We start from the raw sequence: 17,500 nt of genomic DNA, 5'->3' as shown, positions 1-17,500 counted from the left end.
AATTTAGAGTCCAATTCTCACTATTAACTACTATTAACTTTAACTTTCTGTCAGTTTTACAATATTTTTTTTTAATGTGTCAAAAAAAAAGAAGCCATTATTTAGTTAAAATACAGTTTGATCTGTTTGCTATTTGCAGTGGTTACTATTTACTAATAGGGTCAGATTGACTTACAAACATCATCATAATAATAATTCATAATATGGAACCCACAACATTTAAAAACAAAAACATACAAAAATGTATTGTCTCCATTTTTGACTAATACATAATAACAAGTGATATTTTTGACCTCTGAACGTCGCCGGTTTACATTACAGAATTACATTCTTTTTTCCTACTGTTTTAGTTGGAAGTTCTTCTAACATTTTTAAATTTTAAATGTTACTAGTTTCGAAATGTTCAGAAACATTCAAAAGCAACATTCTAATAATATTTACAAACTGATCAAATGGAATGTTTTAAAACGTTAAAATGGACATTTTGAATGTTCAGAAGTTACTTTTCGGTAACACTTTATTATACAGTGTCCTTGTTACACATGTTACATGCACTTACCATAGTAATAACAGTAAATGATGCATAATTACATGCAACTAACCCTCAACCAAACCCTAATCCTACCCTAACCCTATAGTAAGTACATGTAGTTGCTTAATATTACTCAGTACTTAAATATATAATTACACTGTAACAATGACAGCTTAAAATAAAGTGTAACCAACTTTTCCGTAACTAAATGGAAACGTTAGCAAAACTTTCTCATGTTTTTTTTAAACAATATTTTGTCGGCAACGCTTTTACTAAAAACCCAACTTGTCAGTGGTGAATTCACACATTTAGTGATGCTCAACTGTTTTCTCTCTCTCTCTCAGAACCTGAACCAGAATCCTCGCACCCTTCTTCCCAAGTTCTTCGGTTTGTACTGCGTTCAGTCCGGCGGGAAGAACATCCGTATCGTGGTGATGAATAACGTCCTGCCCCGCGCCATCCGCATGCACCTCAAGTTCGACCTGAAGGGCTCCACCTGCAAGCGCAGAGCGTCCAAGAAAGAGCGTGAGAAGTCCCGGCCCACGTTTAAAGACCTGGACTTCATGCAGGACGTTCCAGACGGACTCCTGTTAGATGTGGACACGTACAACGCCCTGGTCAAAACACTCCAGAGAGACTGTCTGGTGAGTGTGTGTGTGTGTGTGTGTGTGTGTGTGTGTGGATGCGCTCGGTTTAGTGCAGGACAGTGTTATGATGAAGGTCTGATGTGCAGTGTTGGGGAAAGTTACTTTGAAGAGTAATGCATTACAATAGTGCGTTAAGGTCCTTGCACACAGAGTCCGAAATTCACTTATGAATTTGTCGCACGTTAAAAAAATAAATACGACCTCACGTCACATTTACACACTGCCTACGAAACTTTCATCCGTCATAAAAAAATTCGGATCGGGTTCGATTTTCTGCGTTTTTCGCATTCATACCAAACAGTTTGAAAAGTGTTTTGACAATTCAGAGCCACTGAATGACGAATATGAAAAAACACATACGAAAATTGCGGACTCAGTGTGCAAGGACCTTAACTCCCTTAAAATTGCATTAGTTACTTTTTTTAGAAAAGTTATGTTACTTTTGGGCTTGGCTTGTTTTTTTTTATAACAAAAAAGTTAAATCTTTGGGCAAATGTGAAGACCCTTTCACACCAAACGTGATTTAATAAGCCTCAGGCTGAAGGAAATGCAGATTGCAGAAATAAGATTTTATTTAACATATTAAATTATTGGAGGTTTGCATAGTATTCTGATTCTGCATTTCACTGATTTTATTCATTTTGAGGAATATTGAATAGTTTAAAAAAAAATGTGTGCAAGTGAGATGAGTAAATGCACGCTCACAATTAGTCTAGAACTACAATAACCCTCATGTTTACACACACACACACACACACACACACACAACGCCTCTGCACTTCGATTTGTCTCAACATGAAGACAGGAGAGCTGTCAGTCAATAAATGGGAAAACAAAGTAACTTGCGTGACTAACTTAGATATTTTGTTGTAAATTTTATAAGTAATGCGTTACTTTAGATAGATAGATAGATAGATAGATAGATAGATAGATAGATAGATAGATAGATAGATAGATACTGTAGATAGATAGATAGATCTTTATTAGTCATTGTTAAAAGAAACAACGAAACACGTTTAGCAGGTCTTCAGATTTGGCAGGATAACTATAAACGATGTAAACAGTGTATATACTGAACAATTGAAAAAGATAAACACAATGTAAATGAGAATAGATCAAATAAACAAAAAAAGACATAATATAGAATGCAATATAAGATATAACTACAAATTTAGACACAATGGACATAAACATTGAGGTAGTGCAAAGTGAATGATAGTGCAGTACAGGAATGTAATGTAGGAAGGAGATGTTATTTCATTTCTTTACTAGTTACTTGAATAAGTAATCTGATTACCTAACTCGAGTTACTTGTAATGAGTTGCCGCCAACACTGCTGATGTGTGTGTGCAGGTGTTGGAGAGCTTTAAGATCATGGACTACAGCTTGTTGTTGGGGGTTCATAACCTGGACCAGGCGGAGCGTGAGCATCAGATGGAGGGATCTCAGAGCAGCGACGAGAAGAGACCGGCCGCTCAGAGAGCGCTTTACTCCACCGCCATGGAGTCCATTCAGGGAGGAGCCGCGTGCGGAGACTCCATCGACACCGAAGACACGTATGTGTTGTGTTTTAGGAAAGATTAGTGGTGTAACGGGACACAGAAGGTACGGTTCGATACGTACCTCTGTTTTAGGGTCATGGTTCGATATGAGTTCGGTACAACAGGAAAAAGCAACAAATCACCAATGCTAGGATTCTCTAAACCACCAGGGGGACCCCGAGCTCTCAGAGATGATTTAAAGGGGTGGTATAATGCCCTTTTCACAAGATGTAAAATAAGTCTCTGATGTCCCCAGAGTGTGAGTGTTAAGTTTTAGCTCAAAATACCCCACAGATATTTGTATATAGCATGTTAAAGTTGTCACTTTTTGAGGGTGAGCAAAAACACACAGTTTTTGTGTCTGTCGCTTTAAATGCAAATGAGCTGCTGCTCCCGGCACAGGGGGCGGAGCTTCAAGAGCTCGTGTCCTTTTACCTCACACACACATGCACTGAACATTTAAAAAACGTTTAGCCTTTTATGTTCAAACCGGAGTCAGAAAGATGGAGAGACTCGAGAAGAAGTGACAACATGTAGACAACATTTCTGAATGGTTAGTTGATGAATTTGTGAAGCTTATGTGTAGTTATCTTCTAGTCACTGATTATCATATTCTGGCTTGATAATCTATAAATCGTGTTCCGGGGGCGGGGTTTATGTAAATTCTAGGGTTGGTGATGTCACTAACCCGGGAGGAATGTGGTGTAGTCTCTACCAGCCGTTTGTTGTAGTCCTTAAAAAGCCATTTCTTTAAAAGCAAATATCTCCCTTTGCTTTGAGCTTTGAGCGTTGTAACTTTGCAGATGTTGTTTATGCTCAAACAGCAACATTACACACTAACTAAAGTTAGAAAAGTTAAATCATAATCAACCAGTTAGAAAAGTTAAATCATAATCAACCACCCCTTAATGACTAGCAGGGTTTGAAATTAACTTTTTCACTCACCGGCCAATTTAGCTACTACATTTTTTAATTACCGGCCATTCAGAACTTTTACTAGTCAAAATAAATAAATAAATAAACCAGATTAACTATGTTAATATATATATATATATATATTTGTCTGTGTCATTAAAGGGATACTTCACCGATTAGCATTAAGCTTTGTATCAGTAGAAACCCGGTAGTATTTTGGAGTGACCGTGCTTCCCTCCCTCATGTCCCCCTGAGACCAGAGATTTCTGTATTGTGTGTCTGGAGAAAAACCTCAGATGACGCAAAAATGGTCATTTATCGTCATCAGAGGCTCTTTTGTCCAGAGGCAAGAGACTCCAGCCAATAGGAGGAGCTCGTTCCGCATGTGTTCAACCCGCCCATAGGGGGATCTCACGATAAAACACCGTCTCTTCAGTTTCCAGTCGACTAGTAGCCTAGCTGTATCATTTCTCCCGATACTGCCCTCTGTAACCGGGAGGCGTGGCTTGGGAGTGGCCTCGTAGGGCAGCGAAGCAAGTGCATTCTGGGAGTTGTAGTCTTTCATCCACATGAGCCAAAAATACATTTTCTGGCTTTTCTCAGTCTAGAAGGCACCAACTTCTAAAATAATTTCACATTTCTACTACATAAATGACCCAATTTAAATACACATTCATCTTTCCAGCGGTGAAATATCCCTTTAATGCTAAACAACAAAAGAAAACGAGAGAATCATTCACTGCTCTTCGCTGAATAACTTTAGTAACTTTAATAAGAATCAGTGTATATATAATTTAAACAGAGAAGAGTTATTTTTACATTTGATTACTTCATTATATTTCTGTATATTATTATAGGCTAAATTTGTATTTGTATCTTTTTCTATTGTATTTGTCATATTGTTTGTAATTAGATGTTGTATGTTATTACTGACTGTTTCAACTCACTGTTGACAGTGAAACTGCTCTGAAAGAACAGATTATGGGGTTCGGGGTCATGGGGTTTTTATGAACCCTTACAAAGTTTTGTTTATGGCCTCTAGAAGTCTAGGACCGGCACTGATTATGAAATATTGTCACCTTGATATGTTTGATGAAGTTTTGGGCAAATGAAATGCCACAGTCCTTTTTCTCTGTTCTCTCTAGTCATGTAGCACCGATTTCAAAAGTGTTTTTCCATTTCTACTGCACAGACAACCATGTTTTATTAAAAACCCATCTTTGCCAGGTGTGAATTCCCCTTTTAGGATGCTTTGAATTCTGTTTTAGAGCTGTTTAATTTCAGATCACTAGTTAAAACCACACATACTGATATACTCTCTCTCCCTCTCTCCCTCTCTCCCTCTCTCTCTCTCTCTCTCTCTCTCTACCCTCCCTCCCTCTCTCTCTCTCTCTCTCTCTCTCTCTCTACCCTCCCTCTCTCTCTCCCTCTCTCTCTCTCTCTCTCTCTCTCTCCCCTCCCTCCCTCCCTCTCTCTCTCTCTCTACCCTCCCTCCCTCCCTCCCTCCCTCTCTCTCTCTCTCTCTCCCTCCCTCCCTCTCTCTCTCTCTCTCTCTCTCTCTCTCTTTCTCTCTCTCTCTCTCTCTAGAATGGGTGGGATCCCTGCAGTCAGTGGTAAAGGAGAGAGACTCCTGCTCTTCATAGGCATCATAGATATCCTGCAGTCCTACAGGTGACACACTGACACACTTATTACAATATTCTACAATGCATTTTTTTCTAGCGCTGGGCAACGATTAATCGCATCCAAAATAAAAGTTTGCGTTTACATACTATATGTGTGTGCACTGTGTATAATTATTTTTTTTATATAAATACACACACATGCATGTATATATTTAAGAAATATTTGCATGTATATACTGTATATATATTTATACATAATTTATATTATATATATATATATAAATATAAATATTTTAAATATAAATTAAAAATGTATCTTTTTTTTATAACAATTTTTATTATACAGACAAAAAAAAAGAGAGTGTACATTAAATCATTAAAGAGACAAGCATTAAAGAGAAAACATTGTCTGCACTTTTATCTTTTACACATTCCTTTCCAACATATAACTAAATGAGGAAAAAAAGAAAAAGAACCACAGCAACAACAGAGTAACCACCACCCCAAACCCCTCCCCCCGCCCACCCAAGAGGATTAGAAAATGTCGGAAGTCTCTACAAGCCATTATACTTAACATTTTTTTTTTTTTTTTTTACGTGATTGTATGTTATCAATTGTATGAAAAACATACCTAGATGAAAAAAAAAACTTAATTGAGAATAGTATGAAAATATGCATACACACATATATATATATATATACAAAATAATTGTACACAGTACACACACATCTATTATGTAAACACAAACTTTTATTTTGGATGCGATTAATCGCGATTAATCTGCTCTTTTCTCTAAAGCAGTGGATCTAAGGTCCAAGAGTCAATTTGAAACAATTTGTGTATTATCCATCCTAAATATTAGGCATGATTGCAATATAAAATAACGTTTTCTGGATGATTTAGTGCTGGGCAACAATTAATCGCGATTAATCGCATCCAAAATAAAAGTTTGTGTTTAAATAATACATGTGTGTGTACTGTGTATAATTCTTTTGTCTGTATATAAATATATATATTTAATACATATTTACATGTATATACTGTGTATATGTATATATATATATATATATATATATACATACATAATTTATATTATATATACATATTTTATATATAAATAAATAAAAATTCTTAAATATGTACATGCATATGTGTGTATTTATATATACAAAATAATTATGCACAATACACACACATATATTATGTAAACACAAACTTTTATTTTGGATGCGATTAATTGTTGCCCAGCACTGGATATAATATTTCTGGTGGATTTTCAAAGTATAGTCTTAACATTAGCATTTTAGGCTAATATCGTGCACAACCCTGTTCAACGTTTTTATTTCTTTATTTTTTTATGTTATGAATGTGATGTGAAGCTGTTTAAGGTCATGAATGTGTGCATGCAAACACATCCAGTATGTAGGAGTCTGTGGTCAAGACAGATTTTATGGGATGGTTATATGTTATATAAAAGTTATATAAGTTATATAAAAGCCAGATTTACTTAAATGCAGTTTTTCAAATGCCACATTTAAAATAAGCTCTGTTCTGTAAATCACTGTAAACTCTAAATCCTGTTTTATATGATCCATGACCCAAACCCCCAATAAAAAAAATGTAAAAACGTAATTTTAATGCCCACATTTTATAGAATAAAGCAAAGCTGTCGCGATTTGAAAATATGCTCATCTTTTTTTATGAGTGTTATTTTCAGGAGTGATTTAAGTGATTATCATACGAACATCAAACCTGCTTAACATTTAGATTTAACATTTTTAATTGAAATTTATTTTTAATTCATATTTTAAAGGTTATATTATATCATATTTAAGAGCTAGATGTAAGATTGAGAGGTAATAGTTTTATATATAGTGATATATAAAAAATATTATTTAAAATAATTATTCAAACAATTAATTAAACAATAAATTAATAATTTATTTGCAACATTGTGGGAATATTTGTTTTAAGTTAATTAGGCCTTTTATTTTATTTATTTGTGTTTTATGATGCAGGTGCCCTGTAGTTAGTTGTTGTTAAATTGTTCAAAATGTTGAGCTATAAATATATAAAAAAATTAAAACCTGCAAACCTTTTAAGACTCTGAATTACGTAAATCTGGCCATTTGTTTTTGTTTTTTATTGGCAAAATTGTGGCAATATTTTGAATTGTGTGTTACGTAACATACATTATGTTGCATGTGCCTTGTAGTTGTTATTAAAAATTATTATTGAAAATAATTAAGCAATACTTTTTGTTTCAATTGTCTACTTTTTAAGATGCTTAATTGGGTATATCTGGCCATTTATTTATTTATTGGCTTATTGGCATAATTGCTTTAATATTTTTTTATTAAAAGTTTTTTTTTAGCTAAATTTGTCTTTTTTTATTGTGTTTAATATTGCATATGGACATTTATATTGCATATAATTTTTTTTTTCCATTTTTTATTTTTTCATTTTTTTATTTTATGCTTTTTAAATTGCATGTTGTTTTGGGGTTAAACATTTTCTCATCTGCCTCCATTAGTGTGTGTTTTGCTGAGTCGTGTCAGTGGATCTGATATGAAGCAGCTGTTTTCCGGCTCAGCTTTATAATCTTCTCTAGCACTGGGGTTGTTGTATGTGCTCTTATGTAAGATTCCTGTAAGACTGCATTAAGTCACAAAAAATAAACCCAGCGCTGTCCCATCAGGATCCTCAGCAGTGCTTCTGTGAATCTGTCAGCTGATGTGTGTCTCTCGCTCCTGCAGACTCATAAAGAAGCTGGAACACACGTGGAAGGCTCTGGTCCATGATGGGGTGAGACAAACACACTCACAAAATCATCATTCTCCATTATAATGTGTCATAATCCGAGCATTAATACACATCACCTCCATCTGCTCTCAATCATTCACATCTGTACGGCACAGACAGTTGAGTTAAAGGGCACCTGTTATGCTTTTGTCACATGTTCATCTTTGTTTAGTGTGTAATGTTGCAGAGTTCTTCTCTATATCAGTGTCAGTGTTCCTGAACTCCTGAAACGCCTCCATTGTAGTCTTGAGTTTCTTCCGGGGAACGAACACATCACAATATTCCTCATTATAATAATTCATTCGCAAAATAAAGGGGCGGGGCCTGGTTGAGTTAGTTAGTAGTGTTAAACTGGTGGTTATGGTAAGGGGCGGGACATTTCCCAAACGCACTCGAAGCGCTCGACCAATCACAACACACTGATCCAGCCGACCAATCAGAGCACAGTGTGCTTTTCAGAAGGAGGGGCTTCATAGAGACAGGAACTAAACAGAGCGTTACTGACAGACTGGGAAGAGACGAGCCGCAACAATGGAGAATATGAGGAAAATAATCAACATTTAAGCAGGAAAACCTGTTCTAGTAGAGCCTGAAAACAACATCAAGACTTTGTAAAAGGGCAGAATAGGTCTTCTTTAATTTGTGGAAGTGAATATTGAATGTGGTGATCTCACCCTGTGCTTGTGTGTGTGTGTGAGTGTGTGTGTGTGGCTGTACTGGAGATTCACTGAGACAGTGGATAGACTTTGATAAGTATCACTTGTGTTTGGTTTCGCTGTAGATCCCACGAGTGTAATTCTGAGAGCTCGTCTCTTTCCATTCGCTTTCCAACTTCAGTTTCTCTACTTCATTTCTAGTCTGTCCTTTTCTCCCCAAATACTTCCATATGTTACTAGCAAATACAGTTTACTGTAGATAATGTAAATAAAGAAAATACTGTGTTCAGAAAGACGAATATCAGGATCCGTTTTTGACTTATTCATTTCTAACTTTATATAAAACAAAAAAATGTAGTAGTGCAGATTTTCTTAGCATTTGTTTTTATAGTGATTCTTATTAGATTCTCATTATTGCAATAGAGTATGTTTATGGTAACACGTAATATAAAAAATTAAATATTAATATAATGATTTATTTTTATTTTATTCCGAATACATTAAATGCAGTATGACAAATACTACCATGATGTATAAATATGTATAATAAATATACATTTGTGGGGTTAAAAAAACAAAAAACATTTGTTTTGATCTTTTGCAATAAGTATAATAAAATAAAAAATTGCCTAAATTGTCATGAAAATAAATAAAATAAGTAAAAAATTTACTTTTAGATGAAAAATCTGACTTTTAAAATTGGTCTTTTCGATTTTTTAAAGGTAAATATACTAAATATAATACTACCCACCACCACACATTGTACAAGCAGATAATAAAATAAAATATCCTGATTTTGGCCTGAAGTATGACCCAGACATGTGCTTCACACTCACCCGTTAAAGGGTTCGTTCTGCCAAAACTGAAAACTCTGTCAGTAATTCCTCTCCCTCATGTTGTTCAACCCCGTAAGACTTTCGTTCATCTTCAGAACACAAATGAAGATATTGCTGATGAAATCTGAGAGCTGTCTCATTAACCACTAATCACATATGACTGTGATTGGTCAGTCGTCACCAGCGCGGTTTATGTGCCTCTTCTGTAATGACACTGAGAAGCTTTAATCGACATTGGATTAAATAAAAATAGTCAAAATAAGAGATTTGCTATTTTTTAACCCCACTTTGCCTGATCATCTGAATGTCTCACATCTGTGTCTCACAGGACACTGTCTCCGTCCACCGGCCCAACTTCTACGCTGACCGTTTCTTCAGGTTCATGAGCAGCAGTGTGTTCAAGAAAAGCACTTGTGAGTACTGACTGATAGAATTACTATACAGTTCACCGAGCTAATTCAATTTAAATAAGGAGACACTTAATAATACGTGTAATGTAATGCAGTGAGTGTGTGTTTTCTCCAGCGCTGAAGGCTTCTCCGGCTAAGAAGGGTCGTGTGGCCCTCAACGTGCCCAAGTTCAGCGGCCCCGGGTCCGCCTGGTCGGCCAGTCAGTTCCCATCAGAACGAGACCCGAACATCTATGATCTGAGAGGAGCGCGCAGCTTCCCCGTGCTGGAGAACGATGGTACTTTTCTAGCTTTTGTTCTTTCCCTGTTTATGTGTTTTTGGTCCCACTTTAGTTTACGGTCCAGTTCTCACTATTAACTATGACTTTTGCCTCAATAAACTACTAATGACTGCTTATTAATAGTTAGTAAGTTAGTTGATTTGAAAGATAGCCATCCTCTGTTTGTTCATGTAATAGTTTGTTGTTCTGTCTTGTTTGTGTCAGGTCTGCAGTCTTGCACTCCTCCGTCGTTCGAGGAAGCGACCACAGTGTCAGTGGCCACAACTCTGTCCTCAAACACCTCCATATCTATCCCAGAACGCTCCCCGTCGGACACCACAGAACACACACGCTACAGGTCAACACCTCAACAATAATCACGTTATTTAAAGGAACACGCCGACTTTTTGGGACTTTAGCTTATTCACCGTATCCCCCAGAGTTAGATTAGTCCACACATACCCTTCTCATCTCCGTGCGTGCCGTAACTCTGTCTGACGCACCCACCGCTAGCCTAGCTTAGCACAAAGACTGGAGGTAAATGGCTCCAGCTAGCATACTGCTCCCAATAAGTGACAAAATAACGCCAACATTTTCCTATTGACATGTTGTGATGTGTATAGTCACAGCGTGTACGAATAACAAGGTCACATGAGACACAACCATCTTCTAACCGTATACATACTGGGAACTATATTCTCAGAAGGCGAAGCACTGCTACTTCTGCGGAGTGATTTACTCCAACTCTGAGCGAACTCTCTGCTCCTCATCACGGGGCTTCTCAGGCGCTGCGAGTAAATCACTCCGCCCAAGTAGCAGTGCTTCGCCTTCTGAGAATATAGTTCCCAGCGTGTATACGGTTAGAAGATGGCTGTGTCTCATGTGACCTTGTTATTCGTACACGCTGTGACTATACAAATATATGCAGTATGCTAGCTGGAGCCATTTACCTCCAGTCTTTGTGCTAAGCTAGGCTAGCGGTGGGTGCGTCAGACAGAGTTACGGCACGCACGGAGATGAGAAGGGTATGTGTGGACTAATCTAACTCTGGGGGATACGGTGGATAAGATAAAGTCCCAAAAAGTCGGCGTGTTCCTTTAAACAGTCATGACATGAGAACATGAGGACGCATACGAGCTCTTCAGAGAAGAAACAACTAACACTGAAGCTTTATCTACAAAGTTCAAATGCATGATAATTAGGGCTGTGCAAATATTAATCTCATCCATAATAAAAGTTTGTGTTTACATAATATACAGTCAAGCCAAAAATTATTCAGACACCAGATATCATTTTTTCTATTTTTTTTACTAGTTGGTTCAAGACACTATAGTTAATTTATGTAAGTGAGGATAGCAAGGTGTCTGAATAAATTTTGGTGTGACATGTGTGTGTACTGTGTCTAATTATTTTGTATATATAAATACACACACATGCATTGTATATATTTAAGAAAAATGTGTTTCGCTCAAAATATTTATATTTATATATAATATAAATTATATATAAATATATATACAGTATATACATGCACATATTTCTTAAATATATACATGCATGTGTGTGTATTTATATATACAAAATAATTAGACACAGTACACACACATATATTATGTAAACAAACTTTTATTTTGGATGCGATTAATCGCGATTAATCGCTGCACGGCCCTAACTATAATATTATTATATTATAATATTTGCAGATTTCTTGTTACATCCAATATTGGTTGTTTGTTAAGTTTTTTTAATGCATTATACTTTCAAAAGGTGTGACAATGTACAGATAAGTATTATAATGTATCAGAACTGTGGTTGCATACAATGCATCACAGGGCATAATTAATGCATTAAAAATACTTTAGTAAAGTGTTGCCACGACAACAGGCCTGCGTTGTTCTGACCGCATGCATATGAATATGTTTTGTTCTCTGTTGTCTTGACAGAAGACACACACTGTCTCTGAAAGATGGCGAGGGAAGGTGAGCTTCATTTGCATTACTGTATGTGTGTGTGTAGTGGGCGTCTGGTTTAATCTGTGTGTTCCCGCAGGACTCAGGAAGTGGTGGACGTGCACGAGGAAGAACAGCAGACCATCACTGTGCAGGTGGAGGTGAAGAGAGAGAGAGAAGAGGATGAGGAGGAGAAGGAGCCTGACGTCTCTCTGACACAGTATGTGCGAGCATGACCTCATTACTTCACTAAACACAGATCACACAGATCAGCGTGAGAGAGCAATAACCCCATAAACAACTGGAAAGTTCTGCGGCTGATCTGCCGACAGTGAGCAAAGTAAAACACATACTCAGTAAGAAAATTGTGCATGTGAATCATATATATATATGATATGGTCATGATATTTTCAGTTATTTGATTCAGAGAGGTTCGATACCCAGGAAATTCCTGAACCGAAAAGTTGTGTAGCTTGAATGCAAAGTACTGTAAGACACTTTAGATAAAGGCATCTGACAAATGCATGAGTGAGTGAGTGAGTGAGTGAGTGTGTGTGTTAGTGAGTGAGTGAGTGAATGAGTGAGTGTTTGTTTGTTTGTGCGCATGCGTGATTGTGCATGTGTGCGTGCGTGTGATTGTGTGAGTGAGTGTTTTTGTGCATGCGTGTGCATGCGTGCGTGTGTGTGTGCATGTGTGTGTGTGTGTGTGTGTGCGCATGCATGCATGAGTGAGTGTTTGTTTGTGTGCATGCGTGAGTGCGTGTGCATGCGCGTGTGTGTGCATCTTTAAAAAAAATTAAATAATTGTGTGTGTGTGTGTGAGGGTGATCATCCTCTCAGGATTTATTTTGGGAAAATGACCAGATGTACATTATCCTTTACCAAGTCCTGACTGCATCCTAATTCACATAATATTCATACACAGTATGCAAGATTAAGATTAGTGCATCCAAAATCATCCACTGTAGACAGTATGCCAAAGGATTGTGTTGTTTCTGGTGAATTTATGAAACATGCATCTGATATTACCCAGAACCCCTGAGCTCAGAAGAGGTGTGTATCATGTGTTGAAGATCCAGGTATAGGATTTACTATAGACCATGTGTTCATATTTACAGCGCTATGCATAAGTTTAGACACCCATGCTAAAGTTGACTAAAAAGAGGAATAAAAAAATCTTCTTTTGGAAATTGAACTTAATGCCTAAAAAAAAATCCAACCTTTAAGGACACCAATTTTCTTTGTGAATAAATAATGTATCGTAAATAAATAAATGTTCTTCCTTAAAATACAGGGTGCATAAGTCTGGACACCCCTATGTTTAATTCCCATAGAGGCAGGCAGATTTTTATTTTTAAAGGCCAGTTACTTCATGAATCCAGGATACTATGCATCCTGATAAAGTTCCCTTGGCCTTTGGAAGTAAAATAGCCCCACATCATCACATAGCCTTCACCATACCTAGAGATTGGCATGGAGTACTTTCATGGAGATCATCTCTTAATGCAAATCAAACCAGCTATTAGGATAACTGAAATAAAACCATGCCAATCTCTAGGTATGGTGAAGGCTATGTGATGATGTGGGGATATTTTAATTCCAAAGGCCAAGGGAACTTTATCAGGATGCATAGTATCCTGGATCCATGAAGTAACTGGCCTTTAAAAATAAAAATCTGGTTTGAGGTTGGATTTTTCCTAATTTTTTTAATTAAGGCATTAAGTTCAATTTCCAAAAGATGATTTTTTATTCCTCTTTTTGGTAAACTTTAGCATGGGTGTCTAAACTTATGCATAGCACTGTATATATATACAAACTTTTATGTTAGATGAGATTAATCGATTTGACAGCACTAAATAAAATATCTTAAATATTAAAATCTTGAAATTTATATAGTTAAAGTTACTAGTTATTCTCAGCAAAAATATATTAAAATTATAGAACCTGCTCTTAGTGAGTGCAGTCTCTGTGAAGTGGTTTATTTTATTTTTTATAATATTAATATTTAATAATTTTTTTAATGAATTGTTAGCTTTTCACCAAAACTATTTTACATTTCACACCTATTATGCAAAGAATTTATTCTCAATCATTTTTGACCGTATTTGCCCACATTTGTTTTCTTCAGTGCAGCACAGGAGATGGAGGTTCCTCCTGATGACCTCGTCCCAGAAACACCCGTTTCCCAGCAAACACTTCCAGGTGACACAGCAGATCCCCCGGAAACAGCTCCTCTTCCAGACACCGGGACGCTCAAAACATCTCGGGCCCCTGATCCAGCAGAACACACTGATCCAGCAGAACACACCCCTGATCCGCCCGGTCCCAGCCCGAACACACTGCGTCCCGACGGGGACAGGCTCACAGAGACCCAGAGCCGGGAGTCGCTGGATGAAGAGGTCGCAGCAACCACTGACATCTACTTCGTAAGTGTGACATTAAAGGGGTGGTATAATGCCCTTTTCACAAGATGTAAAATAAGTCTCTGATGTCCCCAGTGTGTGTGTGTGTGTGTGTGTGTGAAGTTTTAGCTCAAAATACCCCACAGATATTTGTATATAGCATGTTAAAGTTATCACTTTTTGAGGGTGAGCAAAAACGCACCGTTTTTGTGTGTGTCCCTTTAAATGCAAATGAGCTGCTGCTCCCGGCACAGGGGGCGGAGCTTCAAGAGCTCGTGTCCTTTTACCTCACACACACATGCACTGAACATTTCAAAAACTTTTAGCCTTTTATGTTCAAACTGAAGTCAGAAAGATGGAGAGACTCGAGAAGAAGTGACAACATGTAGACAACATTTCTGAATGGTTAGTTGATGAATTTATGAAGCTTATGTGTAGTTATCTTCTAGTCATTGATTAGCATATTCTGTCTTGATAATCTATAAATCGTGTTCAGGGGGCGGGGTTTATGTAAATTCTGGTGATGTCACTAACCCGGGAGGAATGTGGTGTAGTCTCTACCAGCCGTTTGTTGTAGTCCTTAAAAAGCGCTATCTTTAAAAGCAAATATCTCCCTTTGCTTTGAACTTTGAGCGTCGTAACTTTGCAGATGTTGTTTATGATCAAACAGCAACATTACACACTAACTAAAGTTAGAAAAGTCAAATCATATTCAATCACGCCTTTAAGTTCGGTTCAGTTTATTTCTAAAGCACATTTAATGCCAGCAACACGGCTGACCAAAGTGCTGTACGATACAAAATAAAAAGACCATAAGATAACAGATAAAAGGAAACCGAGAAGAACAAAACAAGACATTACAATCAGGGTTTGAAATGTACTTTTTCACTCACCGGCCAATTTGGCTACTAAATTAAGTTACTGGCTATTCAGAACTTCTACTAGCCAAAAACAAATAATTGATCCAGATTAACTATGGCACAGCTTATATATATTATAAAATTTGGGATTTCATACATTTGTTTCTTATTTAAACAAAGTCCTGTTATCCAGCATCTCCTCCCTTCATCTTCATCCTCAGGCTTTTCACCAAAAATTAATTTGTAGATGTTGGAAAATAATGTATTTTCTGTTAACCAAATGCTTTTTAATCTTCGCTATTGCTTCAATGCGAATGAACAAGCGCTCAAATACTGGATCTCCCTCCGGATTTACACCAGCATAATGCTGTCATTTTAATATCATTTTCAACTTATGATTACTTATGTTACGTACAGACAGGTCCTAAAACGAACTTTTTGCCAATGGCAGGGGAATATACCAGCCATAAATATTTTTTACCAGGCATTTTTTCCAAAAACAGCCAGTTATGACTAGCCTGGAAATCCAGACCTAAATCTGAAAGATTAATGGACAGGCGTCGACTAATGAAAATCGGCCAGCTCGAGGGGCGGCACCAAGCATGCATTTGAAAATCTCACTGCACGCAATTGGATAACACTACGACCAATCACAACAAGTTATCGCTTAGCTACCAGCGGAGCTAACTGGGAGATTAGACTCTTGCCGTATCCGGTCGGCAAAACAGCAAAAACGCCCTTCTTGTAAAGGAACGATTCAAGCGCCGTCTTCTGTTCCTCTTTTAGATAAAAAGCCAAGTCTAACTCGTTCATTGTAGCGGCCAAAGCCGTTTCAAACAACTGGTGTTCATCCATAGGCATCTTGCAATGTTTACTAATGACTTCGACGTCACAGCGCTGTCGTCTTCTGTTTAGCTCCGCCTCTGGCCCGCCTATATCAGATAACCCGATGTGATTGGTGCAGCTCGGATACAAGGGCATATTTAATGAGCATCATTACTCGACGCCAGAGTAAACTCGCTGAGCAAATTCAACTTGTGCTCTCATGAGAACTCTGGATTACCAGGGTAAGTTATGACACCAAAATTTTAGAAAGCAGCAATTCCAATTTCGATAACACAGCTAAAACACTGACATAAAAAAAGTTAATTTACTGACATTGAATAAAGTAATCAAATGCAAAATAACACTGGACAGTCATCAATGTATGAATTAAAGTTTCAAAAGTTCAAAAGCAGTGGGTGATTTTTGTTTTGTTTGTTTGATTATCATTCATGATACGGACAGCAGTGAGTTTATTAGGCTACTGTCACTTTAAGACCCATTGCACGGATCCAATATACTGATACACGTGTGTTTTCTCTCTGGACTTTTTTTTACGTTCTCTCAAGCCATAACCGACTATTTTTACTAGGATTTTCGCATTTTCTAACATAATTTTGTGTGAATTTGTCCGTTCAAGTGCAAGAAGGCACGAAAGAGAGCTCAATTCAGTATTCGTACACTTTGTAAGTCTGCACACTCAAAAACTTATATTTAAAACTTCTATAAAAATGTCTATTTTTCATGTTTTTTTTTGTTTTTTTTTACTTGTTAATCAAATAATTCTATTTTATTTTATTTAAACTTTATGTCAATATTTTTTTTAATAATTTTAGTTTTAGTTAGCAATAACAACACTGGTGGATAATCTTAAATTTACAGCTGTCAAATCAATTAATAACAATTAATCGCATCTTACATAAAAGTTTGTAAATATATAATATGTGTGTATGTATGTGTATAAATATATATATATACACACACACACACACATATATATTTACAAACTTTTATGTTAGATGCGTTTAATCATTATTAATTGATTTGACAGCTCTAACTAAAATATCTTAACTATTAAAATCTTGAAATTTATACAGCGAAAGTTACTAGTTATTTTCAGAAAAATATAATATCATATGAATATAATATTTAAAATTATAGGACCTGCTCTGAGTGAGTGCCGTCTCTGTGAAATGATTTATAAAAATCAATTATTTTAGTAATGTTATTATTTCATCCAATA

General features: G+C 36.5%; 1 protein-coding gene across 5 annotated transcripts in view; it reads left to right on the top strand.

The window, feature by feature from the left end:
- pip5k1cb (phosphatidylinositol-4-phosphate 5-kinase, type I, gamma b) overlaps positions 1 to 17,500 on the top strand; it is a 90,842-nt gene that overhangs the window by 48,562 nt on the left and 24,780 nt on the right. For 4 of the 5 annotated variants that reach the window (XM_082173014.1, XM_082173012.1, XM_082173015.1 and 1 more), the window contains exons 7-16: positions 877 to 1,176; positions 2,533 to 2,735; positions 5,223 to 5,306; positions 8,018 to 8,066; positions 9,884 to 9,968; positions 10,081 to 10,242; positions 10,450 to 10,582; positions 12,168 to 12,203; positions 12,274 to 12,393; positions 14,302 to 14,599. In XM_082173014.1, coding sequence (XP_082029140.1) covers positions 877 to 1,176; positions 2,533 to 2,735; positions 5,223 to 5,306; positions 8,018 to 8,066; positions 9,884 to 9,968; positions 10,081 to 10,242; positions 10,450 to 10,582; positions 12,168 to 12,203; positions 12,274 to 12,393; positions 14,302 to 14,599 — 1,470 coding nt within the window. Of the gene's footprint in view, positions 1 to 876; positions 1,177 to 2,532; positions 2,736 to 5,222; positions 5,307 to 8,017; positions 8,067 to 9,883; positions 9,969 to 10,080; positions 10,243 to 10,449; positions 10,583 to 12,167; positions 12,204 to 12,273; positions 12,394 to 14,301; positions 14,664 to 17,500 lie in introns of those variants that run through there. The other variant, XM_082173011.1, reaches the window with a different exon arrangement.

This window comes from Leuciscus leuciscus (genome assembly GCF_965113295.1).
Source record: "Leuciscus leuciscus genome assembly, chromosome: 6".
NCBI classification, from domain to species: Eukaryota; Metazoa; Chordata; class Actinopteri; order Cypriniformes; family Leuciscidae; genus Leuciscus; species Leuciscus leuciscus.
This window is presented reverse-complemented; position numbering and strand designations above follow the sequence as displayed.